The 13,016-nt window shown below is 52.0% G+C and overlaps 1 protein-coding gene across 1 annotated transcript; it reads left to right on the forward strand.

The window, feature by feature from the left end:
• Nucleotides 1-396: 396 nt before the first annotated feature.
• CNGA1 (cyclic nucleotide gated channel subunit alpha 1) lies at nt 397-13,016 on the forward strand. The gene is made up of 7 exons (XM_038769264.1): nt 397-527; nt 1,263-1,325; nt 5,418-5,453; nt 5,543-5,662; nt 10,325-10,432; nt 10,632-10,738; nt 11,593-13,016. Exons 1-7 carry the CDS (start codon nt 421-423, stop codon nt 12,990-12,992), a joined length of 1,941 nt encoding a protein of 646 aa, XP_038625192.1. The 5' UTR covers nt 397-420; the 3' UTR covers nt 12,993-13,016.

Genomic DNA, 13,016 nt, shown 5'->3' on the forward strand with positions numbered 1-13,016 from the left:
GAATGTGGGACAGGAACTGTGTCCAACCTGATTTGCTTGTATTCACCCCAGCGCTTAGAATAGTACCTGGCACAAATTAAGCACTTAACAAATACCATGATTATTACTATTATTATTTCAAAGTCTTTCTCCCCCTAAGGACTGTGAGCTCTTTGTGGGCAGGGATCCTGTCTACCAATTCTATTGTATATTACTTTCCCAGGCACTTGGTACAGTCTGCATATAGTAAGTGCTCAATAAGTATCATTCATTCATTCATTCATTCATATTTATAAAGTGTTTACTTTGCCACAATGAGCTCACATTCTAGAGGGGGAGCAGATAGACTGGTCATCTGCCCTCACCACTTCTACCCCTGCCAGCCCCCAGATGGACAGACGGAAGGATGCCGTCCCCCCTCCCGGTGCAGTGGTGGCGACCATGACGAACAGCCCGGTGAGCACCCGGCACTCCTCTGCGTGCATCCCCCTGCTGCTGGTGCAAGACGCTGAACAGGAGATCATACGAATGGAAAGTGGGGAGAGCAGGTAGGCCAGTCCCCTAAAATGTGCCTTGTGTCCAGGATATCACACCTGCATATTCTATTGCCCAAGCCCAGAGGTGCCCAAGTCCGGGGTAGTGCCCAGGCTCAGCAACAGGGCCTGGATATCCAAGACTCTTCTCCAGCCAGGGAGGGAGAGCCACGGTTTAAACAGCCCTGGCCCGGCCCCTGCCAGCTTTGTTCATTGCCTCCACAACACCGATCTCATCTTGTCCACAATCTTCCAGTGAAGAAACAATTATCAGCTCTATCTTACAGTTGAGCAAACAGAAGCCCAGAAAGGGGAAGTGACTTGCCTAAGGTCACACAGCAGGCCAGGGGCAGAACTGGGACTAGAACCCAGGGGTCCTGCACCCAGCCCTGTGGACTGGACTGTGCCCACAATGGGGGGATGAGAACCCTAGCTAAACACAGGAGCTGCCTCACATCTTGGATTGGTGCCTGGGTCCTGGGGTATTCCTGGTGGGGGAACAGGCCCTGGAGAGGCAGGGGGAGCAGACTATGGGAGGGCAGGAGGAGTCCCCCAGAGGGGAGGGGGCAAAGCTGTGCTGCCTGGCTCTGCCAACTCCCTTTTCTAGGAGATCCCACTCCCTGGCTCTTACCCTTTCCCCTGCCCCCCAACTCCTCCATTGCTCCCTGTCTGCCTGGCAGGTTCACTGCCCCTTGGGCACCCAAAGCCCTGGCATTGCCCGGGGGCCCACTGCCCCATGCTTTTCCCTAGGGCACTGTACCTGCCAGGGGCCGTGGCACTGTGCAACGTGAACAACAGCAGCAACAAGGAGCAGTGAGTACCCTGCGTTCATGCCACCGAGCTAGTTGGTGCAGGAGGAAACATCCGGATCGGGCGGAGCGCCACCCTGGCCTGGAGCTCCCACCCAGTAGGGAGTGTCCCACTCCCTGCCTCAACTCCTCAGGACAGATTGGGGTCCAGCCCCGGGGGACATCTGCCCAGTGGGAGCACCCAGCCATGAGCAAAGGGGAGGGAGGACTCCACTGCCCTACCCCTGCTGGTTTGAGGCCTGTCAATCTTCCAATCTACCTGTACTGAGGTTTGGGCATTCCCAGCTCCTGCTTTCCATGTCCCTCTCTCCAATCAATCAATCATATTTATTAAGTTCTTTATTATGTACATAGCACGGTATTAAGCGCTTGGGAGATGCAATACAGCAGAATGAGCAGGAGCAGTCCCTGCCCATAACGAGCTTACAGTCTAGAGGGGGAGACTGACATTAATATGAATAGATAATTTATAGTATGCAATTTAAAAATATGTAGATAAATGCTGGGAGGTTGGGGCAACCATCAAATGTCCAAAGGTCATAGATTGAAGTCCATCGATTGATGCAGAAGGGAGACACCACCCCCGTCCGACTGTTCCCCCCTCTAGACTGTAAGCTTTATGAGGGCAGGGAATGTGACTGTTCATTGTTGTATTGAACTCTCCCAAGCACTTAGAAGTGTTCTGTGCACAGTAAGCGCTCAATGAATGAATGAATGAATGAATGAATGAATGGGGAAAAGAGGACTTGATGGGAGGCCTCTTGGGGCAGATGTGTTTTGAAGATGGAAAGAGTAGTAGTCTGGCATATATGGAGCAGGAGGGAATTTCAGGCTGGAGAGGATGAGGGAAAGGGGTCAGTAATTAGAGAGATGAGATTTTCCTCCGCTCCTCCTCCCCTCCCCATCACCCCTACTCCCTCCCTCTGCTCTACCTCCCTCCCCACAGCACTTGACATATTTATTATTTTATTTATTTTATTAATGATGTGTATATTTCTATAAATCTACTTATTTATTTTGATGCTATTGATGCCCGTCTGCTTGTTTTGTTCTATTGTCTTTATCTCCCCCCTTCTAGACTGTAAGCCCGTTGTTGCGTAGGGATTGTCTCTGTTGCCAAATTGTACTTTCCAAGCACATAGTACAGTGCCCTGCACACAGTAAGTGCTCAATACATACAATTGAATGAATGAATGAATCGGGACCCAGTGAGTAAGCTAGTGCTAGAGGACTGGAGTGTGCAGGCTGGGCCATGGTAGGAGATTAGTGAGGTGAGGTAGGATGGGGCAAGCTGACTGAGTGCTTTAAAGCCAATATTAAGAAGTTTCTGTTTGATGCGGAGGTGGTGAGCAACCATTGGAGGTTCTTGAGAAGTGGGGAGACATGAATTTAATGTTTTAGTTGATAAATGATAAATCCAAGCTGCTCATGTTCATCTTCCAAGCCTTCCTCTTTCCACTAACTCTTCACCCTAGCTTTCTCCAATCACAGACACACTCCCATCATATCGAAGGGGTACAGACCAAGGCCTCACGGGCCCTGCAGAGCTGGGAAGGAAGGAACCCCCTTCTCCTCATCACGCTATCCAACCTTGGCTTCACAGACTCCGTCCTCTTCTGGTTCTCCTCATCTCTCCGGTCGTTCATTCTCAGTTTCATTTGCAGGCTCCTCCTCCCCCTCCTATCCCATTACTGTAGGGGTTCCTTAAGGTTCAGTTCTTGGTTCCCTTTTGTTCTCGATCTACACTCTCTCCCTTGGTGACCTCATTCGCTCCCACGGCTTCAACTATCATCTCTATGCTGATGACACCCAAATCTACATCTCTGCCCCTGCTCTCTCTCCCTCCCGCCAGGCTCGCATCTCCTCCTGCTTTCAGGACATCTCCATCTGGATGTCTGCCTGCCACCTAAAACTCAACATGTCCAAGACTGAACTCCTTGTCTTCCCTCAATCAATCAATCAATCAATCGTATTTATTGAGTGCTTACTGTGTGCAGAGCACTGTACTAAGTGCTTGGGAAGGACAAGTTGGCAACATATAGAGACAGTCCCTACCCAACAGTGGGCTCACAGTCTAGAAGGGGGAGACAGAGAACAAAACCAAACATACTAACAAAATAAAATAAATAGAATAAATATGTACACGTAAAATAAATAAATAAATAAATAAATAGAGTAATAAATATGTACAAACATATATACATATATACAGGTGCTGTGGGGAAGGGAAGGAGGTAAGATGGGGGGGATGGAGAGGGGGACGAGGGGAGAGGAAGGAAGGGACTCAGTCTGGGAAGGACTCCTGGAGGAGTTGAGCTCTCAGTAGGGTCTTGAAGGGAGGAAGAGAGCTAGCTTGGCGGATGGGCAGAGGAATTGGGGGCATTCCAGGCCCGGGGGAGGACGTGGGCCGGGGGTCAATGTTGGGACAGGTGAGAATGAGGTACGGTGAGGAGATTAGCAGCAGAGGAGCGGAGGGTGCGGGGTGAGCTGTAGAAGGAGAGAAGGGAGGTGAGGTAGGAGGGGGTGAGGTGATGGACAGCCTTGAAGCCCAGGGTGAGGAGTTTCTGCCTGATGCGCAGATTGATTGGTAGCCACTGGAGATTTTTGAGGAGGGGAGTAACATGCCCAGAGCGTTTCTGGACAAAGACAATCCGGGCAGCAGCATGAAGTATGGATTGAAGTGGGGAGAGACACGAGGATGGGAGATCAGAGAGAAGGCTGATGCAGTAGTCCAGATGGGATAGGATGAGAGCTTGAATGAGCAGGGTAGCGGTTGGGATGGAGAGGAAAGGGCGGATCTTGGCAATGTTGTGGACCTGAGACCAGCAGGTTTTGGTGACGGCTTGGATGTGAGGGGTGAATGAGAGAGCGGAGTCGAGGATGACACCAAGGTTGCGGGCTTGTGAGACGAGAAGGATGGTAGTGCCATCAACAGAGATGGGAAAGTCAGGTTTCCCTCCCAAACCCTGCTCTCTCCCTGACTTTCCCATCTCTGTTGACGGCACTACCATCCTTCCCGTCTCACAAGCCCGCAAACTTGGTGTCATTCTCGACTCCGCTCTCTCGTTCACCCTTCACATCCAAGCCATCACCAAAACCTGCCGGTCTCAGCTCTGCAACATTGCCAAGATCCGCCCTTTCCTCTCCATCCAAACCGCTACCCTGCTCGTTCAAGCTCTCATCCTTATCCCTTCTGGATTACTGTATCAGCCTCCTCTCCGATCTCCCATCCTCCTGTCTCTCCCCACTTCAATCCATACTTCACACCACTGCCCAGATTGTCTTTGTCCAGAAACACTCTGGGCATGTTACTCCCCTCCTCAAAAATCTCCAGTGGCTACCAATCAATCTGTGCATCAGGCAAAAACTCCTCACGCTGGGCTTCAAGGCTGTCCATCACCTCGCCCCCTCTTGCCTCACCTCCCTTCTCTCCTTCTACAGCCCAGCCCACACTCTCCACTCCTCTGCCGCTAATCTCCTCACCATGCCTCGTTCTCACCTGTCCCGCCGTCAATCCCCAGCCCACGTCATTCCCCTGGCCTGGAATGCCCTCCCTCCCCACATCTGCCAAGCTAGCTCTCTTCCTCCCTTCAAGGCCCTACTAAGAGCTCACATCCTCCAGGCCTTCCCAGACTGAGCCCCCTGCTTCTTCTCCCCCTCCTCCCTCTCTCCATCCCCCCTGCCTTACCTCCTTCCCTTCCCCACAGCACCTGTATATATGTATATATGTTTGTATGTATTTATTACTCTATTTATTTTACTTGTACATATTTATTCTATTTATTTTATTTTGTTAATATGTTTTGTTTTGTTCTCTGTCTCCCCCTTCTAGACTGTGAGCCCACTGTTGGGTAGGGACCGTCTCTATATGTTGTCAACTTGTACTTCCCAAGCGCTTAGTACAGTGCTCTGCACACAGTAAGTGCTCAATAAATACGATTGAATGAATGAATGAATGAGTGGGGCTGAGTACTTCCCACTCCTCTTCTCCAGAAATCTGTGGGAGGAGAACCAAAAGGGGTTAGAGCTGGAGAAAGCAAGGCCCAGGGTATTGCAATGTTCATTAGCACATGACAAAAATCTATTTCTTTCTCAGAGAGGAGAAAAACAAACGGAACAAGGAAAAGAAGGGGTAAGTCCTGAACCTTGTCCATAGGTGAATCAGGCACCCAGAAATTCAAGTGTTTTGGTCCCCTCTCATAAGGCACACCCATTTTTCAGCAAGACAGAGGGGAAGAAGAAGAACAAGGACCCAGACAAGAAGAACAAAAAAGACAAGAAGGAGAAGGACAAGAAAAAGAAGAAAGAAGAGGCAGAGAAGAGCGAAGTGAAGACGGAAGCGTAAGTGCTGTTTGTGAGTTTTCTTTCCTGGTTCCCAGCCAGGTCAGCCTGACCTTGCTAGTGTGGGTTGGCAAGGAGGGGGGAAACGCCGGGGCAAATACCGAGGAAAGGAACAGCTCATTTGAATCTGATCAGAGCAGAAAACTTCAGTTTGTCCAAACAAGCCACAGTGGCCCCATGGCAGTTAGTCCCCAGGGGCCCCCACCCCCACCGCTATCCCCCCCCCCCCAAACATACACAAACACACACACACACACACACACACACACACACACACACACACACACACACACACACACACACAAACTCAGGACCTCTCAGGGTCTGGAAGGAGGGGCTTGGCCCATCCCCATCTGTCACTCCTGGGTGGCCTGTGTGCAGCACACCAAGGATTGTCAGGGCAGCAATGCACAAACAAATGATTGTGAAGTAGGAGTCATAATGGCATTTAATGAGCACCTCCTGGGTGTGTTGCCCTTTACTACATGCATAAGAAAGCCAAACAGGAAGGTGAGACACCTTCCCTGCCCACAAGGAGCTTCCTCTCTAAAAGGTAGTTCTTATGTTGCAGTTTCACCAATTCCTAGGAAAGCATCAGGACAAAGGGACTAAATCCCCTCTCTAAAAACCATTAGGACTCTAAACTAACTGTTATTTACAAAAATTAATCTGGCCTGAAACTTCTTCAGCCCAAGTGCATGAAACAAAATCCACTTCTTGCTTGATCTGAGAATCACTTATTGGTGGATTGTGATGCATTTTATCTTTTTTACATGTCTATAGTTGTCAGAATAATAACACTGTTTTTGTATGGTACTCTTTTATGGTATTTTTTAAGCCCTTACTACGTGCATTGTACTAAGCACTGGAGCTGATACAAGTGTATCAGGTTGGTTACAGCTCCTGTCCCACATGGGGTTCACAGTCTTAAGCCCCATTTTACAGATGAGGGAACTGAGGCACAGAGAAGTTAAATGAGTTGCCCAAGGTAAAACAGCCCATAATGAGCTTACAGTCCTAGTGCTTAGTGTCTCCCCCTTCTAGACTGTGAGCCTGTTGTTGTGTAGGGATCATCGCTATATGTTGCTGACTTGTAATAATAATAATAATAATGTTGGCATTTGCTAAGCGCTTACTATGTGCAAAGCACTGTTTTAAGCGCTTGGGGGGATACAAAGTGGTCAGGTTGTCCCACGTGGGGCTCACAGTCTTAATCCCCATTTTACAGTTGAGGTAACTGAGGCTCAGAGAAGTTAAGTGACTTGCCCAAGGTCACACAGCAGACATGTGGCGGAGCCGGGATTTGAACCCATGACCTCTGACTCCAAAGCCCATGCTCTTTCCACTGAGCCACGCTGCTTGTACTTCCCAAGTGCTTAGTACAGTGCTTAGAGAAGCAGCGTGGCTCAGTGGAAGGAGCCCGGGCTTTGGAGTCAGAGGTCATGGGTTCAAATCCCGCCTCTGCAACTTGTCATTCATTCATTCAATTGTATTTATTGAGCGCTTACTGTGTGCAGAGCACTGTACTGAGCGCTTGGGAAGTGCAAGTCGGCAACAAATAGAGACGGTTCCTACCCAACAAAGGGCTCACAGTCTAGAAGGGGGAGACAGACAACAAAACAAAATAAGTAGACAGGTGATAATTATTATTATTAATCGTTATTATTAGGTCATGCTGCTTCTCTAGCCCCAAGGCGGGGTTGCCCTGGGGGCTTGAAGCCAGCCCTCCTCAGACAAGGCCCCCAGAGTCCCAGGGTGCCATTTTGCAGGGGAGGGGTGCTCGTCCCCTTCAGTGGGCGGCACCAGAAGTGACGGCGCTGCCCGCATGTCTGCTGTGTGACCTTGGGCAAGTCACTTAGCTTCTCTGTGCCTGTTACCTCTTCTGTAAAATGGGGATGAAGACTGTGAGCCCCATGTGGGACAACCTGATGACCTTGTATCCCCCCCCAGCGCTTAGAACAGTGCTTTGCACATAGTAAGGGCTTAATAAATGCCATCATTATTATTATTATTACAGTGCTCTGCACACAGTAAGCGCTCAGTAAATACGATTGAGTGAATGAATGAATGCAGTGCCTGGCACTTAGTAAGTGCTTAATATAGTAAAAAAAAAAAAAAGAAAAGAACTCAGCTCCTCTGACACTCAGGCCCATGCTCTATTCACTAGGCCAAGCTGCTTCTCTAGTGCTTTCATTTTTCCAGAGCACTTTCATATCAATTTTCTCATTTTATCTTCACAACCTCTCTGAGAGAGGTAGGGGGAGTCCGGTATTATTCCATTATACAGATCAATCAATCAATCGTATTTATTGAGCGCTTACTGTGTGCAGAGCACTGTACTAAGCGCTTGGGAAGGACAAGTTGGCAACATATAGAGACAGTCCCTACCCAACAGTGGGCTCACAGTCTAAAAGGGGGAGACAGAGAACAAAACCAAACATACTAACAAAATAAAATAAATAGAATAGATATGTACAAGTAAAATAAATACATAAATAAATAGAGTAATAAATATGTACAAACATATATACATATATACAGGTGCTGTGGGGAAGGGAATGAGGTAAGATGAGGAGGATGGAGAAGGGGACGAGGGGGAGAGGAAGGAAGGGGCTCAGTGTGGGAAGGCCTCCTGGAGGAGGTGAGCTCTCAGTAGGGCCTTGAAGGGAGGGAACTGATGAGGAAACTGAGCCCCAGAGAGATTAAGAGACTTGCCCATCATCATCATCATCAATCGTATTTATTGAGCGCTTACTGTGTGCAGAGCACTGTACTAAGCGCATGATCACAGAATAGGCCAGGGGGAGAGCTGGCAATAGAGCCCAGGTCTCCCAACTCCCAGCCCCATGTTCATTCCAATCACTCCAACAAAAGTATTGATTGACTGCCCCCTGAGCGCTGTCTTAAGCGCTAGCAGGCTGAGGAAGACAGGTATGCCACAGACACAAAAACCTTTTTCCCTTGAGGTGAGGAGTTGGTCTGGGCGCCCTTTACAGCGGCAGCATGGGGAGAGGCATCCGTGGTGGTGGTGGTGGTGGTGAAATGGCAGAGTTGCGAGCCATTCCCAGCTCAGAGCATGCTGCTGGGGAATGGCGAGCTTATGTCTGACCCTGCGGGTGCGGCGGATCCACACGGGAGAAATGGCAGTGCCCCTACGGGTGCCCCCAACCCCAACCCCGGGGAGGGCTCCAGCCCTGGGCCGGGACCCTGGCCTGCGGTCCCCGCCTGCTAGGTGGCTTGGGGGGTAAAGGAGAAGCAGCATGACCTAGTGGATAGAGTGTGAGCCTAGGGATTCAGAAGGACCTGAGTGCTAATCCTGCCTCTGCCACTGGTCTGCTATGTGATTTTGAGCAAGTCAGTTGGTCAGTTGTACTTACTGTGTGCAGAACACTGTACTAAGTGCTTGGAAGAGTACAGTCTAACAATAGACACATTCTCTGCCCACAGGGAGTTTACAATCTAGAGGGGGAGACAGACATTCATATGAATAAATTATAGCTATGTACAGAAGTGCTTTGGATTCTGGTGGATGTCTGATCCCGGAGCTCCAGGTGTGGGCCGACCACATGGTAGCGGAGAACGCCGGATGGCAGGTCCTGACCTAGTGGATAGAGCCCAGGCCTGGAAGTTAGAAGGTCAGGGGTTCTAATCCCAGCTCTGCTACTTGTCTGCTGTGTGGCCTTGGGCAAACCATTTCACTTTTCGGTGCATCAATTCCCTCATCCGGAATATGGGGATTCAGATTGTGAGCCCTACCTGGGACGGGGACTGTGTCCAACCCGATTATCTTGTTTCTACCCCAGCGTTTAGAACGGTGCCTGGCACACATAGTAAGTGCTTAACAAATGCCATAATTATTATCATTATTATGGTGATGGAGATGACCACTGATAAGCTGAGGGAAGTGATTAACAGCCTGGTAACCAATAGAGGGGCATGGAGGATTTCACTTAACTCCTCTGTTACTTCAGTTATCTCATCTGTAAAATGGGTATTAAGACTGTAAGTCTCATGTGGGACAGGGACTCTGTTCAGCCTGATTATCATGTATCTACCCCAGTCAGTGGTATTTGAGCACTTACTATGTGCTGAGCACTGTACTAAGTGCTTAAGAGTACAACACAACAGAATGAGCAGACAAGTTCGCCACCCATAATGAGTTTACAGTTCCTATTACCTTCCCCCTCACCACCTACCTCTTTCCCTACCGCAACCCCAGTCTACATGATAATTATAATGATGGTATTTGTTAAACGCTTACTGTGCCAGGCACTGTACTAAGCTCTGGGTCAGTACGGTGCCTGGCACATGGTGAGCGCTTAACGAATACAAAACCATGTTATGTTGCCAACTTGTACTTCCCAGGCGCTTAGTACAGAGCTCTGCACACAGTAAGTGCTCAATAAATATGAATGAATGAATGAAAACCAACAAAGAAGCTGGACCAGACACACAGCCAGTGCCACCACTCCATGAAATAAGGGCCCTTGGCGGCGGGAGGGGCGATGCCTCGGGAGTCGGCAAGGGGGATGAAGGAGCAGGGCAGAGGGTCAGCGGGGAGGTCGGGCAGGGAGGTGAAGGGTGCCCCTCGGTTGCACTCTCGGCTTCGCCCTTGGCCGCCTTGGGTGTTCCTCCCCTCTGTTTGCGGCGCCCGCTGGACAGGGAGAAGAGAGAGGTTCCGGTGATCGACCCGTCCGGGAACACCTACTACAACTGGCTCTTCTGCATCACGCTGCCCGTCATCTACAACTGGACCATCATCATTGCCCGGCACGAGCACTGCCCCCTGGGCCCCACCCCGCCCCTGGGCCCTGCCCCCGAAGCCCCTCCTCGGGCCCCGCGCTCCCCTGCTCGGGGTGCCCCCTCTTCCCTTCCCTGCCCTCCCCTGCTCGGGGCACCCCCTCACCTCCACCGGGCCCACCGCGCTCTGGCCGCCCTGACCGCGGCCCCTTCCCTCGTTCCCTCCCAGAGCCTGCTTCGAGGAGCTCCAGTCAGATTACCTCCAATACTGGTTCTTTTTCGACTACTTCTCCGACGGGGTCTACCTGGCCGACATGTTTGTGCGAACGAGGACAGGTAGATCCACAGACAGATCGTGGTCGTGGTCATGGGTTCAAATCCCGACTCCGCCAATTGTCAGCTGTGTGACCTTGGGCAAGTCATTTCACTTCTCTGGGCCTCAGTGACCTCATCTGTAAAATAGGGATTAAGACTGTGAGCCCCCCGTGGGACAACCTGATCACCTTATAACCTCCCTAGCACTTGGAACAGTGCTTTGCACCTAGTAAGTGCTTAAATGCCATTATTACTATTATTATTATTAGATCCACGGGATGGCTAGTGCCGCCCCACTCCCCCCACCCAGTTTGGGGTCCCAAACAGGTCTCCAGGGCAACTGGTGGGGTTTGGGAAGGAACAGAGAGCAGCGGGCCAGGGAGTGAGATTCAGTCCAAGGCGTTCCCGTCAGAGCGAGGGTGACCGCGCCACCCCACCCAAGGGCGGCCTCCCCACCCCACCCAATAACAAAAACAAAACACTGTCCACTCTCTCATCCTCTACCCCTAGGGGACAAGGTGCCCCCCTGGCTCTGAGCCCTTCCCTCCTGGCTCCAGACCACAGGAATCTGGTCTCGGACCTTCTGGAGGCAGGCCCTGCCCCATTCTCCGGTCATTTTCCGGTGGGATGAGATGGGACCGGTGGGGTGGTGTTTCACTTCCTATTTCCTTCCCCCTCACCACCTACCTCTTTCCCTACCGCAACCCCAGTCTAGGGCCTCCCAGAATAAGAAATGAGGAGGAAATGCAGATGCTCTGTTAGCAATACCTAGGGAGAAAGACCCTCCGCCTCCCTCGAGGCTCAGAGAGAGCCCCTTATTTCCCTGCCTGCCAAAAGGGGGGAGAGCGGTTAACTCCCCCCAAATTCTCTCTCAGGCTACCTGGAACAGGGGCTGCTGGTGAAGGAAGAGCTCAAGCTCCGAGAGAAGTACAAGGCCAGCGTGCAGTTCAAGCTGGACGTGCTGTCCGTGGTGCCCACTGACCTGCTCTTCCTGAAGCTGGGCTGCAACTACCCCGAGCTGAGGCTCAACAGGCTGCTGAGGCTCTCCCGCATGTTCGAGTTCTTCCAGCGGACGGAAACCCGGACGAACTACCCCAACGTGTTCCGCATCTCCAACCTGGTCATGTATATCGTGATCATCATCCACTGGAACGCCTGCATCTACTATTCCATCTCCAAGGCCGTGGGCTTCGGGGCCGACACCTGGGTCTACCCCGACGTCCGGGACCCCGAGTTCGGCCGCCTGGCCCGCAAGTACGTCTACAGCCTCTACTGGTCGACGCTCACCCTGACCACCATCGGGGAGACCCCGCCGCCCGTGAGGGACTCCGAGTACTTCTTCGTGGTGGTCGACTTCCTGATCGGGGTGCTGATCTTCGCCACCATCGTCGGCAACATCGGCTCCATGATCTCCAACATGAACGCGGCCCGGGCCGAGTTCCAGGCCCGGATCGACGCCATCAAGCAGTACATGCACTTCCGGAACGTCAGCCAGGACCTGGAGAAGCGGGTCATCAAGTGGTTCGACTACCTGTGGACGAACAAGAAGGCGGTGGACGAGAGGGAGGTGCTGAAGTACCTCCCCGACAAGCTGAGGGCCGAGATCGCCATCAGCGTGCACCTCGACACGCTCCGGAAGGTGCGCATCTTTGCCGACTGCGAGGCGGGGCTGCTGGTGGAGCTCGTCCTGAAGCTGCAGCCGCAGGTCTACAGCCCCGGGGACTACATCTGCAAGAAAGGGGACATCGGGCGCGAGATGTACATCGTCAAAGAGGGCAGGCTGGCCGTGGTGGCCGACGACGGGCTCACCCAGTTCGTGGTCCTCGGCGACGGCAGCTATTTCGGCGAGATCAGCATCCTGAACATCCCGGGCAGCCGGGCCGGCAACCGCCGGACCGCCAACATCCGCAGCATCGGCTACTCCGACCTCTTCTGCCTGTCCAAGGACGACCTCGTGGAGGCGTTGACCGAATACCCAGATGCCAAGGCCATGCTGGAGGAGAAGGGGAAGCAGATCCTCCTGAAGGATGGGCTGCTGGACCTGACCCTCGCCAACGCGGGCAGCCACCCCAAGGACCTGGGGGAGAAGGTGTCCCGGGTGGAGGCCGCCGTGGACAGCCTGCAGACGCGCTTCGCCCGGATGTTGGCCGGGTACGAGTCCATGCAGCAGAAGCTGAAGCAGAGGCTCACCACGGTGGAGGAGTCCCTGAAGCCACTTGTCACGGCCCGGTTTTCTGACCTCGACGGAGAGCCGCCAGAGCCCCCCCGGGACTGATGGACCTCATTTCTGCCTGGGGAG

This window comes from Tachyglossus aculeatus, chromosome X5, assembly GCF_015852505.1.
Source record: "Tachyglossus aculeatus isolate mTacAcu1 chromosome X5, mTacAcu1.pri, whole genome shotgun sequence".
Taxonomy (NCBI): Eukaryota; Metazoa; Chordata; class Mammalia; order Monotremata; family Tachyglossidae; genus Tachyglossus; species Tachyglossus aculeatus.

Bases quoted from the DNA above. Each gene is read 5' to 3' on its own strand.
- CNGA1 (XM_038769264.1), top strand. From the start codon at position 421: ATGACGAACAGCCCGGTGAGCACCCGGCACTCCTCTGCGTGCATCCCC. The intron at 1,326-5,417 runs GTGAGTACCCTG...TTTCTTTCTCAG, and splicing joins AACAGCAGCAACAAGGAGCA to AGAGGAGAAAAACAAACGGA. The intron at 10,739-11,592 runs GTAGATCCACAG...ATTCTCTCTCAG, and splicing joins GTTTGTGCGAACGAGGACAG to GCTACCTGGAACAGGGGCTG.